General features: G+C 46.5%; 1 protein-coding gene across 1 annotated transcript in view; it reads left to right on the top strand.

Annotated features, from left to right (window-relative positions):
* Positions 1 to 4,318: 4,318 nt before the first annotated feature.
* Positions 4,319 to 21,973, top strand: part of LOC149359226 (caveolin-3-like) — a 41,888-nt gene continuing 24,233 nt past the window's right edge. Inside the window, exon 1 of the mRNA XM_089571498.1 lies at positions 4,319 to 5,066. Coding sequence (XP_089427624.1) covers positions 4,893 to 5,066 — 174 coding nt within the window. The 5' untranslated portion in view covers positions 4,319 to 4,892. The remainder of the gene's footprint in view (positions 5,067 to 21,973) is intronic.

Raw genomic sequence — 21,973 nt, 5'->3', positions numbered from 1 at the left:
GTGACGAGCGCGATACCCAATCACCTAACCTCCGCAAACTTCATCCTCCCACTGACTCTCATCCCCTACTACGCTCGCCCACTCTTGGAATCAATTCCGTTACCTTCAGTCATCTTGCCGCTTCATTACATGCCCGTCTCGTCTAGTATATCATTATACTCTCTTTCGGTCTCTTGACATCACCTCTGTCATTTTACTTTCCATAACTCACTGCGCTCTCCTCAATGCAAATTGAACTCTTTCCATTAGCCTCCGTGTCCCTTCCCCGCAGGTAAGATATTGGTAAACTGCTCTTCATAGTATGAGAACGCCTGCAATATACACTCCACCCTATTCATTTTCTCCTAATTATTTCACTCTCGTGGTCAGGATATACCGCACCACCTGCCCTAAGGAAATATATTCCGTTACCACTGCCGATGCTGCCTGACGAAAACTTTTCTTCCCTGACCAAGCTGCTACACACTGTTTTTAGTCCCACTGCTCTAATTTCCGTATCTTCATTTCACAGCCTTGCTCGACAGTTGATCCCTAGTCAGCGCAGACGATGAAGGCAATCTCATTATGTTTTACGACAATCTTTTTCAAATTTAACCTTCTGGATACATCTTTTAAACGCGCGCTGAATGGCCGCGGGGAGAGGCGTTTCCACGGACTGATACGTGTGTTTCTTATGTTTCATATTTCCGTCACTAGCGTCTTTATTTTCGCTTCTTTCTCGTCCTACGTCGGCGGCGCTTTCTACCAGTTTTATGAACAGTCAGTTCGTTTAATTCTTTCACGACAAAAGCTCTTGATGAAAGACTTTTCCTGTTTCTGCGTCGGCGTCAGCGCACTAAATATCGGCTATGCTCAGGTGCCCCAAGCGCCATTGAGAGAAAGCCGATGGAGTAACAAAGTTGGTTCGTTGCTCGAAGCCGTGGAGATGATAGCAAAAAACTGGGAATGGCGCAAGAAACGAGGACACGGAAAGCACACAAAAGACAGGACTGACAGGACAGGACTGACAGGACAGGACTGACTGTGTGCCTTCCGTGTCCTCGTTTCTTGCGCCATTCCCAGTTTTTTCTTTCCACATGAACCAACAGGATGCGTTGTTGGGCAAGCTGGTTCATATTGCATTAGAAAGATGGGATGCGCACATGAAACAATCATAAGAACAAACATAAGAACCGCTATGTGGACTGCCAGGTTGGCGTAATATATCAGATTCCATTAACACGTGGCAAGGTTTACATAGAACAGACAGGCCGCTGTTTCAATATCCGCACTCGTGAGCACGAAAGGTCAATCGAAAACAAGGAGCAGCATCACTTGCCGTTACATTGCCTAGAACACAAATGCATGCCTATCCTGACATAAGTGAAGATTCTACGCAAGTGCCGTAACCATAAAGCACGGGAACTTCTCGAGGCATATTTCATCAAAAAGAAAGGAAAAGATTGCATCAGTGACACGTCAATCAAGCTTTATAATACAGAGACACGTTTCCTCGAAAACATGACCTGAATCCACCTAGTGTTTTTATCTCGTTTTTTTATCCGCCCTAACTGCCTTGATGCCCTTTGTTGCCAGTGCTGACATGCTTATGTTTTAAATGTCGATTCCTTGAATAAACCTCAGTTGCTAGTTTGCGCCCGTCACGTCTTCTTTCTTGTGGTTGTTTCACGTGCGCATCCCATCTTTCTAATGCAACATGAACCAACTCGCCCAAACTAGAGTTTTAGGTGATAGCTGCAGTCAATGCACCTTTTCCCGAAATACCGTCGCGATATATCTCGCCTGATCTAGGACGATGGCTGCGATGGGAAGAGGCGTTTAAAGCCGGCGCATAGCGCTGCTGCGCAGCTCCCGTAATGAAAGCCAACAGCGGGAGACGTGTGCAGCGCATCCGCGGTCTGTACTGCGAAGGTGCCTGCTGACCAGGGTTGCCGTTGGTGGCTACTTTGCGCCAAATTGGCTACTTTTCGACCCCGTGTGGCGGTGAAAATTTCACGTTGGCTCCTTGGCTACTTTCTGGCTACATTTAACTTCTATTTTGGCGCATTTACTACCCATTATTTTTTTGCAATTGCATAAAAACAAGCAATTTTTTTTTGCAATTGCAAGAACAAAGAAGAACAATTATTTCCAAGCTTTGCTGTCCTCATGGCTGTCCTAGTCGCCTTGATGCGCGCGCGCGTCCTCGACGCGTATATTCTCTCCGCCGGCGGTGCGCACATAGAGCTATTATTCCCAACTCGCAGACGCGGGTGCGCAGACGCGCGAACTCTGGGTGATGGGCGCACGTCTAAGCAAAGCCCGCGCGGACGCTGCGGTCCATCTGGAGAAAATAACGCTCATCTAGAGTACTTTCTCCGTTAGGATCATGCATCCGAAACCATGCGTTTAGGTGCAGCCGTGTGAACGGCATGACACCAGGAGAGGAACGAGCAGCACGGTACCGGTGAAATAACACTTGTGTACCACAAGGCGACAAAGCTTCTGTTTTTGTGCCTTCGGCTTGCCGACACCGGCGTCTACCATGGGATAAGACGCAAGAACAAAGCGCACGTTTCGAGAAGAATGGAAAAAGGCCGAGCAAGAGGCCCAAAATTCCGTGTTCTTTATTTACTCTGTGTTTTTGTGTTGATTCAAAATTATATTATTTATTGTTCATTAATAAAAGTGGCTTATAATAATGGTTCTTTTCTACTTGGCTACAAATTTGGCGCCAAGATCAGGTGGCGTGGCTACTTTTGGCTACTTTTAACCTCAGTTCTGGCTCTTTTTGAAAAATTCCCAACGGCAACCCTGCTGCTGACTCGTCGGGCTTCGCCGTGCTCCTATAGGGACTATAAATTGCGGCCTTTCCACTTATAAATTCGACAAAGGCCGACAGAAACGATATGTGTCGGCCGCGTCTGTCCACCCAGTGTTCATTTAAACGCTGGAGAAGCTTTCATTTGTATTTTAATACATTTGCAATAGTACATTCAATTAACATTTGGCATTTAAATATCCTACCTGTGCCCGTCCTATTGTGAACAAGGAATGGGCTACAAAAAGTCGTTTCGATCATCTTTGGCTTGGTAATTGGCTGCACTACTTCCACGCCGCAACCAAATAGTCGCGTGGTACCTCGCACAGTACGCTCCGCATCTGAGCAGCGGAGTGGCGCAGCGGGTGTAATGGAATCGTAGTAGACCTAGCAGGGGCAGCGCAAGCGAAACTAAGAAGCAAACTTGGCATGATCACTTCGAATTTGTGCCCTTACAAGAGCGTAGCTCCATTTTGCGTTGCGTCTCAACGAGACTGGTTAGATTTTTTGTAAACTTATTGAAACAAGGGTGGGGTTCTACGCCATTGAGTGGTCCCTAGGGCGACGCGACTGTGTGTAATCGTGGCGGGGAGCTTAGATGTGTGCGCTTGTGTGCGGACGGCTACATCGGTATCGCTCGGGGGAGGGGGCAAAAACAGAGAAATAAATAAACAATGAAATCACGGATATTTTATAAGCACGAACTGTTGCCATTACAAGATTGATGGCGAACTTTTGTTAATTGGCTCAGCTGATCACCTAAAAACCTTCGCCTACAATGGAGCGCATTTCAGGGCACCTTGAGGGGGAGGTGTGTTCAATCAAAAATAGAAGTTGTCGACAGTGATGACACTGACGCTGATTGCTTATTTAGATGAATTAAATTTCCGACTCGCTTTGACGTTTTTTTTTCCTCCCTCGTTCACTTCTACCGCAAGGGAAGATACATGAAGAGGCCCCTTGCGTTACTACTCTAAGTTTTCCCCTTCTCCTCTCCAGCCCCCTCTGTTTGCGGAATGAATTTAGATGAGTGCCATTATTCTCTTCACGGACGCTTTGTCCTGAAAGTAAAAGAATAAAAAAATGAAAACCGCAAGGCTGCGAATGCGAGCAAAAAGACGGGGGGGGGGGGGGGGTCAATTTGTGCGAGCCATTCCCACCAGCAATTTTTTCTTCCTTAATTCTTGCTTGCGGGGACGCGCGGACCATCCATAAATCGACGAGGGAAGGCAGTCGTCCAAGGCAGCTACCTAACAAGAAAGGAAAGTGGCCCAGTGAGCGCTGAAATATAACGAAACCTGGAGGCAAGAAAAAAGCACAAGCACATCGTGCGTGGTGGAACCTAGGTGACCTCTCTCCGCTGTCTGTGCATGTGTGGACGGAACGCTGTGCTAAAAAAAAAAAAGGCAGCAACCGGCGGCAGCCGTGCTGCTGCAGCGCCCAGGTCAGCGGCGTTTCCAGTTTCAATCGAGGTCTGGTTCGCGTCGCACCGGGCGCGGTTGGTGGGGTGCCGGATGTGGCGAGCGGACGGGTGGGTCCGCCAGGAAGCAACCTGACGACGCCAGCGGTCACGACTGCTACACCGGCCGCCGACGCGAGGAGTGGAGAGGAGACTTCCCAGGAGACCCGATCCAGAGCCGGGTGGAGAGGAGGGAAGCAGCAAAGGCGGAGTTCTCCCGGCGCCCGTCTCCTTCCACCTGCCTCGCCCACGTGGTTGTGCGTCGGTGCCGGGGTCTTGGAAGGCGCGTGCGTGATCCCTAATCGGCCGCCGGACATGAATAAAGGAAGAAGGGGCGGCTGAGGAAAAAAGGCGGAGGAAGGGCGGGGTGACTGACGACGGAGGGGCGTCGGCCGACGGCGGGCGGCCGCGCTGGCGGCGGCGTCGCGTCGCTCGGACGCGCGGGCCACGGCGCCCGCGGCGGCAGAGTTTGCCGCGGCACCGCGCGAGGCCAAAGCGCGCCACTCGGTGTCCGGGCCCGCGGCGGGAGCGGCTCGCAGGAAGCGCCTGGCGGCAGCGGTGCACGCGACCACGCTCGCGCTCGAAGCCAACGTCGCGGCCGGCAAGAAGCGCACGGCCTCGGTGCGGCCCGAGATGCTGGGCAGCGCGGCCACCCTGGTGGGCACGGGGCCCGCACCTGCCACCACCAACGCCGGCGTAATGGTGGTGGACGCCGCGGGTGCCAGGCGCGCCGGAGCCGGAGGCCCTTCGACCACGACGCACGGAGGGGGCGAAAGGGACCCCAACGTCCTCAGCGAGTACCTCCAGGTGGGTGGCAGCTGCCGCTGTGTCCATTCGCTTGACAAGGGCCAGGCAAGCAGCCAAGGGCTGCGCTATGCGCAGCATGTCGATGAGAGGGTGCCTGACGTGCGTGTTTTATTTCACTGTGTCCCGAGCATGTGCAAAAGTGTGGATGGTTTCACAGAAGACATTTAAATTGTGGCTGTCCTCCTCCACCGCTGCGCGAGAGTAACCAATGAACTTTCTAATCTCTTAATGGTAAGGAAGAAATGTTCTCACACTCGACGGTGCCGTTGGGCTCAAAGCCGTAACAAATAAGTGCGCAAACCTTGCCTCATCATGCTGCCGGAGACGAGCGCTGCAGTCTTCGTAACTGCCCTAGCCGTAGCTGTATTTCCTGCATGCACGGCACTAGCAACTTTAGATTAGTAAATTATTTAGATTAGTTGTCCTCTTTAATGAAATACAGAGAATTTAGCCGGTGTTTAAAAATCGCTGGCATGCTACTCTGCGTAGGGAGGGGAATTTGGGAGATAAAAACAGAAGGAGAGAAGTGTGGAATAGGTAAAAAAGAAACGAAGATAAAATGCGGCCATGGAATGGGTACTAAGGATGCAACGGCGAGTATTGATGTAACCTATGGAATGATGGAGTGCATAGTCCGACAAATGGGCTGACGAAGTTCACTGCATGAAGAATGCATGAGGGTAACGTGCAAGTTAATTTAAAGCTTATCGAGATGTTCAATGTCTTTTAAATACGTAAATAGAAAGTTCATTGCAAGTCTCTGTTGCCTAAGGCAGGCTAAGGGACCTAAAACTTTGTCCATTGTTAGGGGCACTGGGCAGAGCCTCTGCATGCAATGTTCATAGTACGCACGCTGGTTAGCATACGCAGGGCACTCAAGCAGGATATGTTCCACAGTTTCTATCGAGGCACAGTTGTCACAATGCGGACTGTTCATTTGTCCAAAGCGGTATCGCAAGCCGTTTGTATATGCAGCATTCAGACGAAGTCGGTGATAAAGTGTTTCCAGATGTCGAGGAATTCTGGGTCAGAGTCTTGATCTAAGATGTGGGTCGATTGAGTGAAGAAATTGTACTGATGTGTCGGCAAACTCCAAAGCCGATACGTTTCTTCGGAAGCAAAACTTTTAGCCATTTGGGACGCATCAGATTTCGTGAAAAAGTTCGAATGTATCTCCGATGTTGATGGCCGTTACGGGCCGCTTCATCTGCTTTTTCATTAGCCAGAATGCCACAGTGAGCAGGTACCCACTGAAATGTTATGCAGTGGCCTGCGGCAATAGCTAAATGATGTAGATACCCGATGTCCAGGGAAACTGGCTGGTGATTCGTTTTCTTCAGCAGGTTGGCCAGGATCTGCAGAGATGCTTTTGAATCGGTGAAGATAACCCAACGGCCGGCGGTTCGGCGTAGGATGTAAGAAACAGCTTCCTTAATGCCGTGAAGCTCAGCTGTCGTAGAGGATGTCCTCCGCTGCAGCCGGTAAGAAAGGGCATGGCCTGTTGAGGGCACATAAAGGCCACAAAAAGAGGTTTCTTTAGTAGTTGAACCATCGGTAAAGATATGGGTGTGCTCCGTATATCCCTCGGTTAAGTAGGCGAGAGTAGCTTGCAGAAGCGCTGCCTGTGGCATGCGGCTCTTTGCATTCACACCTGGAACAAACTTCTCCACCTTTAGAGGAGAGAGTGTCCATGGAGGAAAGGCCAGAGGTAGTAGTTTCTGTGGCTGATTAATAGTAGGGAGGGGCAGGAGCTGCACTGCCCGGCCAAAGCTAGAGTTGCTGTGAGTTAGGTGGACACGGTGTAGGAAGTGCTTATTCCCTTGCAGGACATGGCGGAGATGGGTACGCATAGTTTCCTTGGCGGCGATCACCTCTAGTGGGAGACATCCTGCCTCCGCTACTGTTCCTGATGCAGAGGAACCCTTTGGTAGGCCAAGGCATATTCGCAGGCAGATTAGTAAAGATATAAGCAGAACGCAATATTCTAATATGTGTGGAAAATAGGCAACAAGCCCAACTTACTACACTTGTGTGATTCAGGAATTGATTGAAGGACAAGGTAAAGACAGTTACAAACTAAACTTAACCAGCACGTTTTTCTGTAGCCGCCATACTTTTCTGGCCAATTCGGAGAAGGTAAACTGAAGCCTCTCGAAATTGTAATTTTTCACTGTTGGTTGCTGCGCTGCCCTTCCCATCACAATCAGCAGGACGAAGGCTTCTCCCGGTGTTCTGCACGTATTTTTTTCCCGCACCAGGCACGGCCACCTGATCGCAGAAATCTAATTTCACCCTCTCACAGGACTTTTCGCTGCCCCACTTTCTTCCGTCAATTTCTGCTACGACACCGTCAACTCTAGTCACTTCTCCAATACCCGTTGCTTTCATTCTGTCTCTCATAATTGTCCCTACTAATTTCTAATACATAGTGCGCTGTGCTGCCCTCAATTTATACTCAGGGGTTTTCGTTGGCATCAAAGTTCTTGTCTCAAGGAGGAGCTAACAAGGAGAAAATAGAGGCTGGCTGTTCTTGCACTGCTCCTTACAGCCGTGGTATTGAGCCACGTGCAGTCGTAGTCTCGTTTCATCCTTGTAGCCACTCATCGCATTCAAGACACATCGACCACGCTGGAGTATTGTCAAGAGGCGACTGCTCAGGGCTCCCCTCTCGAGGAATATCGTCCAGCGTTTATAACTTCAGTGTGCCTGTCCGATGCATTCATTCCCCTATCGTGGTCCCGTTCTCTACTTGCACTAGATAGGTGTATAGCATGCGCTACAGTTCATTCCTTGAACAAAATTCTATGAAGCTTCACGTCGAGGATCCACGTTGGGCGGCCGGTACACACCACCAGAAATTCGCTCCTTCCGTTATGGTTAAAAATCCTGGTCGAGAGCTGAACCTTTTTTACTGAATTCCAGCAGCAATGCTACTGCTACTTTCTGCAATACTTTGCAAGAGCACAGTATTTTTCGCAACCCTTTACGTCTGTATGCAGCCATGTTTCTAGCGAGAATGGCAGAACCGTGGGGTTTTTAAGATAAAATCACCTTCTCAAAATGTTTGCCTCTCCAAAAAAAAAAAAAATGCGAGCATTCAGTAACACAATTCCCAACAAGTTGCTCGCAACTGCTCACCGCATTTATTATGCCTGCGGGTTGACATGGGAAAAAAATTCCAAGGACGGTTACGATACTCTCTAATGCGAAATTTGAGCGCAGCTCTGTAGGTGTTCGGATTCTGCGGTATATTGAGGCAAAGAATTTTAGAGATACGTGTATGTGTGTACAGTTACCAAGCACTCTTTATTTTTCACATGCATTCATTTAACGCTCCTCTTCCAGTTTTAATTGTTACGAAAGGGGCTTTGTGGGCGGAGAAATGGATGCAGATATGTTCAACCTGATGCACCAATGCCTTGTTCTCGAAGAAAAAAAAAAGACTACGAGGTCGATTCAAGTGTTTCGCGAGGTGGTCACACTAGTCGGAGGAGTTACGAGGGAGAAGAACGGGATGTGCTCGCGCATAAGAGACACGATGTTACTGCTTGTTTTTATATCTACACTGAATTCCCCCCCTACTGACTGACATTGGTGCGGATACATGTGCAGTTAAAGCGAGGCGCAGGTAGTGCGCGACGTCTTCGGTGAGCGCTGTAGGCGAGGAGTAGACAGCCACTACCAGCGGCGACGCGCAACTCTGGATTCGGGCGTCGGCGGCGCTGAGCCCTGCTCGGGCAGCTCGTTTAGCAGCAGCGGCAGACGAAGCACTTCCATCGGTTGCGTCGCTTATGCTTCCCAAAGAATTGGCTGAGCTTATTTTGTGTTTTATTATATAAGCAGACGGTTTATATTGTCCGGACAATATACAGCGTGCAGCATGCTGTCCGGCGCACATTCCAAGTTACACAATCCATTCACCAACTTTGCACAAAATACCCCTGTCCTGTGCGTATACACTGGATTCGCGGGCATGCCCAGAATCCGCATAATATTCATGTGGATGCAATGACACACCTTGACACATCCGATATCCCGCCACCTTCCCCTCTTCCCTCAGATCCGTTCCTGTCCCATGTTTCCGAGAAACAGTCTTTGCGTCAGCGAACACGCGCTCTAATTCCTCCGTGTTCATACCCTCTCCCCCGGAGTCTCACTCGGGAGGAGGAGGTATCTGTGCGCCGGATTCGGGCAGGAGCGGCTCTGACTCCTTCTGTGCGTCATCGGTGGCGTGACAAACGTTACGAAGTGACTGACAAGTGTCCCCATTGTGGTGCTGCGCCCGACCAGTGTGATGAAAAACACTTGCTGTGGACTTGCCCGGCTACAGCTTCCGTGAGACGACGTTTACTAAGAAAGGTTGGCCTGCGATGGGACGTTGCAGACGACTATACCAAGTGGACTCTAGATAATCGCTATATCGCGAACTTTTGCCGCTTTTTAAACGAGGCTTGTTTGCACTCCTTTTTATAACTCTCTCTCCTTTTCATTATGCCTGATGGCAAAAAGCTCGAATAAAAAAAAATATTTCTCAGCAGCGCCCACCAACGGAGCGGAGCGTGGCGCGACTGCGAGGAAGCAGCGGGTGGGTGCGCGTATTATTGCTACTTGCGACTATGTGTGTGTATGTGGGGGGGGGGGGGGGGGGGGGGGGGGGGAATAAACTCCTCTTCTGCCACCCTTTTGCGGGTGTGCTTGGAGCGCGGGTAGGGAGAATGGGTTGAGAGGGGATTTCTCAAGCGAAGTGCGCAGTGGCCGTCGTTGCCGGTATTGCAGGCCAAGCATAGCTGTTCAGGTCTCGCATGCCGCCGCACGCTGACTTATCCTCCCCTAGCCACCCTACCTCTGCTCATGCAGTGCTGATGGACGACGGCGCGTACCACTCTGGCGCCATCTACGAGCGAGCGGTGGTACTCTAGTTCGCTCGGTTACACCAACGGCAGCGACGGCGACGCGGCTCTAAAACTCTCTAAAACGTAGCAAAGCAGCTTTCTGTCGTCATGTGCTGAGGTATTATGCTTGTTATCTGTGCTATGCCACTTTTATGCAAGTCCCACGTGTATTCCCTAATATATAGTTGTAACCTGTCAAACCCGAGTCTTGCTACAAGCTTTTTGCTGTTTCTTTAGCTGCACATGAGCATTTGCCTGACTCTTTTAGAGCAATATTCCAATGTTACAATTGCTGCTTTTTAGACAATGACCGTTTGAGAGCATATTAGCATTTTCAGCGAGGTTGCGGAGCGTAACGATGGTTGAAGAATGTCGGACATTATACCGGGCACCTGCTCTGTCCGTTAGTTCGAGTGAATTAACTGCAGCTCAAAGTACTCGCCTTAATTTTCCTGTTTGTGAACGCGAGAAATGGTTAACCGGCTCTGAGAGAAGTAGGCTACACTGCGAAGCGAATATTATTTAGGGGTGGTAAATTGGGCTGACGAGGAGGAAATGTGACAATGTTTTTCTTTAGCTCGACAATCTATTTTCTATTCTTACTCATTGTCTTTCCTAAATAACTGTTTTACTCATTTCTGCTGAATAATTCATAGTTATTTTCATTTCTGCGGAGTCATTCTAAGTGAAGCGTCTTCCTCTTCTCGGCTGTAAGTCGAAATCTCCCTAAACACAACGGTTGGCAGGTTGCAGCTTCACACAGACGCTGCCGCCGCCACCGCATCTGGCGTCGGACAGTTTTCGCCTTATGGTATCGCCTAATGGTATCGCATTAATGGTATCGCATTAAAACAGGCGCCAAGAGCTCGAGAAGAAAAGCCTGAAGCAGCGCTCCCGTTTCGTGGTGGAGCCAGCTTGCTTTTCCTCATTGAGAGAGAGTCGAACCATTTCTTGCGTTTCCTCTAATTATATCACACACTGTACATATACACCAGCCAATTACCGCACTATCATCTCCGTAACTTCTTCACAAAAAAGTCGGTAAACTGCACCAGATGCTCTCGCTGCTCTGGGTGGTCCGCACAAGCAGTGCATCCGAACCACTTTGCCTCCCCGAATTTCAGCTTCATCATCCCGTTCCTATCGGTTCTGCGAACGGGAAGTGTTCCCTCTCCCTCTGTCCCTGTCTTAGTTGCTCGTCGCTTATCACTTGAAGAACATGGTCCCCATAGCACTGCGGCAGAGCCCACCTGGGATGTTACAGCGCGCCTGAATGGCATCTGTGTAGATTTGCGTGTGTTCGGTGTTGCTTTTATTCTTTTTGTTTTTGAGGAGCTGTTTCTTTGTACACGTAACTGATGCTTGGCTTCTGGAAGTAAATTTTTAACCTTGTAATCCCTAAATAAATCAAGCTTGGGAGGAAAGCGTTCAACTTCTGGTACGTATTTCGTCGCTAACTATACCTAGATGGCAGAAAGGTAAGAAAAAACTTGCAAAGGTATTAATAAAAACATGGTTACTTCATCGATAAATGAGCGGATCATAGTGATATTTTAGTGCCCAAGAGGCGTGAAACTCCGCACAATTGTTATGGCGCATACAATGAACAAGTATCAGAATTCTAAACAGATCCATCGCCTGGCAACGCACGAGCCGCAAGAAATTCCGTCTCTTTTGCCGTTAGGTTTGTTTTGAACGAAGCTATAATCCAGCCAACCTCGTGCATTTTAGTTACTGGTACTTTGATCATATCTAATAAATAGGCTTGAAAACGCTGTTCCTGAAATAGTGCTTGTAACTAATATAAATCTGTGAGCTAAAGTGAAAGAATTTCTTGTTTTAACAGGTTTATTCACTTTCTCCGGGCATTGAAAAGGTAATCAAACAGTTCGCAAACGCACAACCATAATGAGATTTGCCTGTTTTTAGCTACAAAATTACATTCAAACGCCCGCTCCATCGTCAAGTGTCTCTAGTCAGCCATCCATTCATGTGTTTGGAGCTTCAGTATTAGCTGCTCTTGGTATTAAATGACGCGTGCAATTATTTCTCATCACCCGGCACTCATCTGCTTGGAATGACTGTTTTGCCTACTCGTTTTCTAAGCTGCTTGCTAGCTCAGCTGTTGGCACGTTCTTTTCGCATGCAGCAGGCGCAATCTCTTTTTCACAGGCGAGCTCAAGCTAGCAGTGCTAAGACAGGTGCCAGTGGACTGCGCTCCTTAGTTACTTCCCGAGCGAACCCTTTTTCTTACGTTTGAACGATTATTACACGAATGGTGTCGATTTTTAAAGCAGGATAAAAGTGGAGCAAACAGGTACAATTTATTTTTATTTTATTTGTTTGTTTTCAACATATTGCATACATCATGTGGTTTAAGGAGGATGGGCAAAAGTCTACAAACAAGCAACATTCATTTCGCCACGGATTTTAGTTTCAATAATAATACAGTTCATTAACACACAGGGGAGGTCACATCTCAAAACTACAAGACAAGCGGAATATCATTATTTTATTGTATTATTACTAGGACGAAAATGTGAGCTTTAGAAAATATTGGCAAGGACATTTTCAAATTTTTGCTTTCAAGCACTTGTTCAGGTCACGAATTCCACTCATTGACAGTTCGCGGGAACTTTCGGTACTTCTACTGTTTTCTGCATGAAGTGTAGGGCGAAAAGATGTTACTGTGGCTGCGGCGGCTTCGCTGAATTAACTACCGCATGAAGTAAAGCTTTGGCTGTATCAATGTGGCAAGAAATACCAATCAATATTATTTGGGTCTTATTTTCAGGAGATGTACTTGATTGGCTGTCGTCAGAACTGATGAATAATCAGTATTTCGTTAGTTCAAATAAAAAATACTGCATCCCTCTCTAAAATATATTTATGTGTGGGTCTCAGACTACAACTGCGTATTCGAGCTGCATTGTAATGAGTGGCGTATCGACCAATTTTTTCAAGCTTGTGGGAGTTTCTGTGAGCTTATACCTCAAGAGACCTAAATTTCTTTTTGCAGATAACACTATATAATTGACCTGGTCTGCCCAACTAAGCAGATAATTAATTGGAGCACCTATAGGTACATGCACCTTCGAACCTCAAAAATAGGTCCATTATTACTAGAACAGTTGCACTTGTGCGGCATTTTCTTTTTTGCTATGAGCATAAACACCATTTTTGCTATATTAATCACCTCTGTTCATTTACTGCTCCAAGACACAGCATCGTTAAGCGCAGTGTTCACCAAGGCTTGGTCAGCAGCTTAGTGAACCGGTTTATACAGCATGCTTTCATTAGCACATATACTAATTATAACAATGGTGTCAGTGGCAAACAACCCTATCATTGACATAAACTGAAACCAATGATGGGCCTAGTACGCCCCCTATGGGAAACTCACTCCTCTTTGGTAACTGGAAGGAACATAATATATGGTAGCGCTTCTAGGCTTCAATCGGAAGGTCAATTGTGATTTTAAATGTGCCACTTATTTTAAGAGGAGGCTGCAGCCAACAATGCCATCACGCTGGCACTTTTAGCAGCATTCTGTCGTTTTTCTCGCATAGCCTGTCTTGCTGTCGCGTTGATACTTCAGCACAATAAGAGAAAACCTGTAGCTCTGCACTTACACGGGATCTATTGCGAATGTAATAATAATCATATTTATGAGCACAAGCTGGACACCTAGCCATTAACGGCACCCCTCGAGCGTGTCGTTAAGTGGCGTTGAATTTCGTCTAGGTGCTTACATTAGCTCACCCAGAGCTTATTGAACTTGCATTACTGCTTAACTTGCATTACTGCTTAATTAATCAAAAGATCAAGCTCAGTACATGATTTTGTGGCATCAACGACGAAATATGACCCTAAAAAGACTTCAATGAAGGAACCCGCACTAGAACTAGCCTGCACCTATGCCTTGGCAGATTGCATAGCGACTCATTTCTGCTTTAAATTTATGCTCATGTCACTCGGCCCATTAAAAAAATATCTTATTGTAACGAAACGTCAAGTCGTATGCTACAGATTCACTTATATGTGCATTCCTCGCCTTTCCCTCCATCATAACGACGCTAAGTTTGCAATCAACAGCCGTTGATTTGGTGCAGCTGGTCCAAACGGCGCTCCCTGCTTTGCTCTCGTGGAAGTTTGCGATATAGCTACGCACTAAACAAAACTCCTTTACTGTTCAATAATAGCGCTGCGAATAGGTATAGGCAGAACAGAGTAGGATAACAGAAAATATGCGTTAAACGGAATATTCACGCCAAATGAGGTGGAGGCAAAAAATCTTTATTGGAGGTCAGTACTAGGGCCACCACTACCACCATGGGCCGCTCCTGATCCGCCAATTCGGACAGAAGCCGATTCACTTACCTGAAAAGTGCAAGCGCTTAGCTTTTAATATTTGCCTTCAGAAAGGCGGTTCTGCTAAGTAGCAATTCTCGCTACGCATTCCTTATATCTGAGTGCTTGTAGAGTACAAAAAAAAGCGCACCAACCGTCAACACAGGAACTACCTCGTGCAGAAACGGCGCTGCAGTCGTGCCTCCATATTCTTGTGTCTAGGACAGTGTGTTGCTATCTATTCGCTAAGCCTTACCAACAACGCCAATCCGTACGTAAGGCACCTTTATTAGCCCACTTATTCAATCGCGACGTCTTTTCCAGACCATCGCGCACACGAAAAGTCGTGCCTGCATATATTCCTTACGCATAAGGCTCGTCATGTTTTCGCCTTCCAAATTCACCTGCCCCCAAGGGAAGCATCTGCTTCCACTGTTGGCGCCGAGTCCGACGAAGCGCCCAAGTGCCATAATTATCCCCCGCTGCTGACCTCTTAACGTACAATGTCCTCCACTTATATGACACAGAACGTTGTTTCTATTTTCCCAAAAGGCCTGCTGCGCGAAGGAGCTGCTTTAAGTTTATTTTGTTTTTTACATGAACCCTTATAATACAGCTCTTTCTTATATTTAAGTTGCGTTTAATTACTAAACTCTAGCAAGGATGAATACTACACCAGTTGGTGTAGCATATTCACCAGGCTGACAATCATCCAAAGAAGCTACACAAACCAGAGCATAGCGCAGGACGAAAGCTGTACTCGTCTGAAGAATCGTCACAGGCCCTGCGCTGACTGACTGATCAGGGCGACTAAAAGCACAATTGAATTAGAATACAATTTTTATATTACCCCGGCCTACCTGGCTATCAAGTTTAGCAGCTCTTATTGGTTCTTCATGCATTCTTCATGCAGTGAACTTCGTCAGCCCATTTGTCGGACTATGCACTCCATCATTCCAAAGGTTACATCAATACTCGCCGTTGCATCCTTAGTACCCATTTCATGGCCGCATTTTATCTTCTTTTTTTTTACCTCTTCCACACTGCTCTCCTTCTGTCTTTATCTCCCAAATTTCCCTCCCTGCGCAGAGTAGCATGCCAGCGATTTTTAAACGCCGGCTAAATTCTCTGTATTTCATTAAAGAGTTTCTCTCTCTCTCTCTTTTCTCCTCAGTGATCCACGAATGCTGAAAACAACTGCGAATTTTATGCAAAACACGCTCCTGTCGATAGTTGTGTGCGTTCTGGCATCCTTCTTGTTTACGTAAACTCCTCCCTTTTCGGTTCGACCTGTCGTTCTCGATCTCCTTTTATTTCCTTAACGCAAGGGGCAGTGCTCCTAAACAAACTGTTTTCATTGCCGCGGCACGTGACGCATGCTGTCGAAGCAAGAGAAAAGGCTTTGCCTGTAATGGGATTGGGACTCGCAGTGTCGTGCCCGGGAGGCACGCGCTCCGTCTAGCTGCGTTCGCGCGACGCGCATTGACAAATCGACCAGCGTTTATGCTTCGGCCACGCATGCGCCGTCTTGCCCTTTCTTGTTGCCGGCCTCGCTTTCCCCGGACACACCTTTGTTTTCTTGTTTTTTTTTTGTTTTTTTGTTCTCCCCTAGCTTATTTCTTTCTCTTTGTCAGTAGGGCCCCTGCAGTGGCCTGCATGCGGGTTTACTGCGCTTTTTTGTTATGTTCGTTTGTTTTCTTCACTCCTGTTTACGCTGCACATAATTTACTTTCTTTCTCCGTCATTTCTTACTTCTCTCCCTGTAGAAAGCAGTTTCGACCCGCCGCGGTGGCTCAGTGGTTACGGCACTCGGCTGCTGTCCTGAAAGACGCGGGTTCGATCCTGGCCGCGGCGGCTAAATTTCGATGAAGACGGAATTCTAGAGGCCCGTGTAGTGTGCGATGTCAGTGCACGTTAAAGAACCCCAGGAGGTCGAAATTTTCTAAGCCCTCCACTACGGCGCCTTTCATTGCCTGAGTTGTTTCGGGACGTTAAACCCCAATAAACCAAACCAACCCTAAACCAAAGCAGTTTCGCTTCGTGGAAGCGCCAGCAACAGGCTTCCTTCGCATTCAGCCTCCTCGTCGATGGAGTGGACGTCCGATATCGTGGGTCGGGCATGTGCGAAGGCCCGTAGCCTGGCTAGGCGTTCAGACCTGAGTTCGGCGAGGTTTTGTGCCTAGAGAGCCAGAAGTAGACAGCGCATTTCTATTTCATTTTGAGCGAACCAAAGTGCAGAACTTATAGTCAGAGCGAACGACTCCTAAATTTAAAAGCCAAAAATCAATGCTCTTCAGTCCTGTAAGGTGTTTATTAGAATCACAGACGACGTCAGAACCATACGTATCGCCAAAAGTGGTTTGAAGATGTGTAATATTCAAAATCGTCTCGGTCTTTTCGGATAAACAGCTCGACCTGCTTTAAGGTTTGGTTTTTCTCTATTTGTTGTACATGCACGGAAAGGGTATGCGCTGGCACTGGCCATGAACCTAGATGAGAAAACAAAGAAAGAGAGAGGAAGAACTCTTTAATGAAAAACAGAGATTTCAGCCGGCGTGAATATTCGCTGACATGCTACTCTGCGTAGGGGAGGTAGCGGAGTAGATAGAAGAGGAGCGGAAGAAAAGAGTGCTGTCATTGAGACAAGAAGGTGCGTAGATGGATCATACGACCACTTTCAAACTGCAATCTTTCCTCAGCCGTCATTATGCAGCGTTTTGCCAATCATTATTTTATAGTTTACCGATTTTTAACCGTACTATCTGTAATAATCAAGGGCTGCCAACTTGTAACGACGCTCAAAATGACTTGCACTTCACATAGTGGATCAACGAAAATTAGATAGTCTAATTCTTAACTTTAACTGGCAGGCATTAGCTAGGTCTAACACTCCTGATTTAATTTATTTTTTGTTCTGCCAACAATTACGGATGTTTGAACAAGCTTCAAAACGGGTCGTCCACAAAAAAAAAAAGAAATAGTATTGGTTGGTTGGTTGGTTGGTTTATGGGGTTCAACGTCCCAAAGCGACTAAGGCTATGAGAGACGCCGCAGTGGACGGCTCCGGAAATTTCGACTACCTGGGGTTCTTTAACGTGCACTGACATCGCACAGTACACGGGCCTCGAATTTCTCCTCCAAAGAAATTCAGCCGCCGCGGCCGGGATCGAACCCACGTCTTTCGGGCCAGCAGCCGAGTACCATAGCCACTGAGCCACCGCGGCGGCAAAAATAGTATTCATATGTGGTTTAATGTAGCTATTTTGCATGCAATTCTGCACAGACGCTGCATAAACGCTCCCTTAAAAATCTTGAACTGCGTACCGAATAGTAACAGAGTTGTCGCGCTTATTCGTTCCGCGAAACGGCAGTACTACTGTAAGGAATTTAGGCAAGCTGCCAGGAATCCCGCCAAAACGTGATCACTGTTTAATAATTTGAGAGGCGGAAACGGAAATGAGTCATCTTTTCAATACATTTTTTCGTGTAATCCTCAGCAAACAGCTGAATTGTTCAACAAACACTTTGCGCGTGTATCTCAGTCTTGTTCATCCTCGCCGCAAGCCAGATGTTCCTTAACACGTACAGTATCTGCAATCTCCACCCGCCTTTTTACCGAAACTGTCGGCACGTGACCCGGCGCGCATAATCTTCACCTTTCAACGCAATAAACCCATGGTCTTGATGGTATTGCATTGTCTCTGCTTCAGAGAAATTATGAAAGTCTGGAGAGCACCATTTTGCCTATCCTTAACAGATCCTTAGAGACTACTGCAATATCAAGTATATTAAAGACGGCGGCTGTGAGACGAATATACAAAGGTGGCAAGAGAGAATCTTGGTAATTATTGGCCTATAACCGTTTGACCAATACTTTCCCAAATTTTATAAAAAAAATTTCGCTAGAGGGCATGACATCACTTGTGAAAAAATGTTCTGTTCCGTCTGACCGGCAGTTCGGTTTCATTTAAAGCCATGAAACGCTTTCACTTCCAGAAGAATTCGCAGCTGAAATGTACACAGCTTTTGATCACAGTCTGTTTGCCTGCTGCCTGTTTGTTGATATCGCCAAAGCTTTTGGCACGGTAAATCGTGAAATATTATTGCAAAAATTGTACCTATTTGGATTTAGGGGTCAATTTCATGACCTTTTGAAAAGTCATTTACAAGATCGCTCACAAGTCGTAGCCCTTGATAACACCACAGCCCTTAGCAGCCGTCAGATTTGGAGGGCTGGGGTTCCTCAGGGGTCAATTCAATAAGTTTTAGTTTTCAGTCTATTTATAAATGACTTCGCGTCAGCAATAACAAATTCACTGGTCTTTCGATACGGTTTTACTTGCAAAGCACATTTCCTACAAAACTGCGGTTGCACCACTGCAAGAAAATATCTGTAATGCAATGAACTGGTTTTCTTTCAATTGTCTTTTGGCAAACGAGCTAAAAACAAAATTAGTCTGTTATAGAAACCCATTGAAGGAAGCGGCACTGACTGAACCTGTTTTTTTACACTGTCACAAAGATAAAGATTGCCATTGCACAACAGTTGAAAGTGCACATTGTATAAAGTATCTGGGGATTTACTTTAGCGATCTCTAGTGGCACATATATTTTAGCATAAATATTTAGCGATCTCTAGTGGCATATATTTGTAGCAGATTACGTAGCACTGCATGGTTAATGTTTACAATTAAATATTTCTTCCTGTATCGGTAAAAAAGAGAATCATGCATGTACTTGCATACAGTATTATAAGGTATGGCATCAGAGTTGTTGCTCACTGTTCGCAGAGGTGGCATGATCGTGTAGGTGCTCTTCTAAAAAGCGTGTTGAAAAGTACCGCTTATGAGCATTCCTTTCTTCCCCGAGTAAACTTGCTTAATTTTCTTGCTTCTCCTTCCTTTCAAAGTTCAAACAGCTGTTCTGCGACACTTTTGGAAACCTGCCTTCAAGACTAAGTCAGTTGCTGCCAGAACCCTACGTAAAGGTCAGCGCTACACTGTTCTCAAATACTCAACCAGATAAGGCAAAGCTAGACGAGGTGTATAGGTCTCTACAATAGTGGAAATAACGTACACTCGCCAACAAATTATTCACAGGGAAACACAACGTTTCGAGGCCCGTACGGTCTCTTGATCACCTAGAGCGCTGCGTGGAACGACAGTGGCTTGTATACGGTCAAAATTGCGCAGTGAGTGATTGTAGATTTCTGGCAGATTACCACGTGTTCTGTTAAAAGCATGTTTTGTGCTATGTATATGGAATGATTCCAGATGGAGGCGCGATGATAAGTTCTCCTCTGTGGCAATAATAGATGCTTCGTCCCAATCAATGGAGTGTCCTATTGAGGCGTTGTGTTCCGCCAAAGCATTAGATGCAGAGCGGCCGTTCATGACTCCACTTTGATGCTCTTTGAGCCTTCGTCTGAAGTTTCCAGTTTCGCGAATGTAGGCAATTTCACAGTCTTGACATGGTATCTTGTACGCTACGCCAGGGTGTCTTGAACGATCTACACGGTCTTTAGTTCGGACCAGCTGCTGTTTCAACTTACTGGAAGGCTTATGAGAAATGTGCGCGTCACAGCCTTTGAAAATTCGTGTTAGTGCCTCGCTTACCCCAGCAGCGTGCGCAGCACTTGCACGCTATGTCCCTGCAATACTTATTAGCCTTCCTGAACATGCTCGTATTCTCCGCTACTTCCGAAACGAACTTAAGACAGATGCAGAAATCTTTGATGTTTTCAGGCAAAACAATTTCTACAGTAATTTTTTCTTTTATATTATGTATTTTATTTAGTGTTTGCATTTCAGTGTATGCGCACTTATCATGATCTTTTTATTGATTTTAATTTTCGCTCGCCGATGTTACTTTGACTAGTCCTTCAAGCCGCCTCTGTATGTAACACAAGCTGTTGTGGCAGTAAAATTCTTATTATTACTAGTATTAGTATTTTTATTACAATTAATAATGATATTATTGAAACATTAGACTACTGTCTTTCTAATCCCGAAAATTTCCTTCGCGATTTGATTCCCCACACTTCATTCTTCCCTTTTAAGTTTCTAACTTCCATTGTATGTCTTTTCTGTCTGTAGAGGGGGTGTTGGCGAAAGACCCTTTTCCGAGCATATCGCCGCAAAAGAAGCGAGCGCCACACGGTGTCACTGGGCCGCGAACACGGCACGTGCCGAGTGCGAGGCGGATTAACCGCGAGGCCGTCGATCCGCATCTTCCTTCATCGAAACTTCGCCCACGCGGGATGGAAGCGAAACCGAAAAAGCCATCATGTGCTGTGCGATTTCAACGCACGTAAAAGAACCTCAGTGTGTCCACACAATTCCGGAGGACTCCACTACGACGCCTCCTTCTCTCTTCCCTCTCTCATGGCGCGGTTGCGAACAAGTGCGACAGGCACTGCGTCTTTCCAAGTTTCAAAAGCAATTCTGATTTTCAAGACCCGAATTTGTGCTGCTCCTAACAACACCGAGAAGAGAACGAGCGCTTGAATGAGGAAGGCTGAAATGTATACTCGTGATTCACAGAAGCCACCTGGCATTTGGCGCGAATTTGTTAGGGCGGTGGCCAGACTTTTCCACCCCTGGGATTAACATCGCGCAGGTTCCTTACCGCTTAATGCATAGACTACAAAAGCTTGCATGAAATTTCTTGACACCTAGGATTTAGCCTTTTTAAGGCGAAAGGCCTCATACGGTCATGACCAAGGAATGTTAGCAAATGTGTCCGCGTTTCGGCGTCACTACTTAAAACAAAAAACTGCGTCGAGTCTGGGTATCGAACCAGGATCTTTGGCATTTGAAGTGGAGACGCTACCACTCCGCCACAAAGGCTCAGGGTTTGAGCTTGTATAAAGGCGCAGCTAGTGAATGCATGGGTTTCGTAAATAAAATAAAAGAATTAAACAATAAAAATAGGAAAACAAGAAAAATAAGCAAAGAATAAAATAAGATATAAAATATAAAAATAAAAAGCAGTCCGCCAGGAAACGCTTTCGCCTTGCAGCACTTTAGAGAGCTAATGTGCCCCCTGAATTTTTTGTTCTTTAATTATGGAAGTTTAAATGATGGCTAAATTTATCATAGCGTTTTGCACCTTCGGACTAGAAAATCAAGATCTTTCTGCTCGTCATAAATTACTGAAGGCGCCCGCACATACTCTGATCAACTCAGTATACACTTCAACCACTATGTGCAATATTAGACCGCTTTGCTGATACGGTTACCTTATGGGGTAAGCTACAGGCAGTAATTCGTTCTTCTTCTATTACTCTCACCTCGGAAATATGCTGCCAGCTGAAACTGGGATAGTCCAATGTAAACAAATGATTGTTTCTTGGTATATAAACACAAATGACGTCAGTACAATTTGTAACAAATCTATGTATTTATTTTATGTATATTGCAAGGTTTTGTCAAAATGTACCAGCAACAAAAATTGACATAAGACAATGTACACATGTCTAAATTTCATCAAGTTCTAGTAGGCAGAGCAGAAGATTAAGAGAAAAAAAGCAAATGAGAAAAAACCAGTGGCCAGAACACACAATTCCCTCAAAGTTTGCTGGACTAAACCAACATCCACAACTTTCTGCCGTCAGGCTGCAGTCGTTATCTGCGAATCGAAACTATCCAGCGGCGAGCATATAAC

The sequence above is a fragment of the Amblyomma mixtum genome, chromosome 2, assembly GCF_055824585.1.
Source record: "Amblyomma mixtum isolate Tamu chromosome 2, ASM5582458v1, whole genome shotgun sequence".
Taxonomy (NCBI): domain Eukaryota; kingdom Metazoa; phylum Arthropoda; class Arachnida; order Ixodida; family Ixodidae; genus Amblyomma; species Amblyomma mixtum.
Note: the sequence above shows the minus strand (reverse complement) of the source record. Positions and strands in the feature narration are given on the sequence as shown.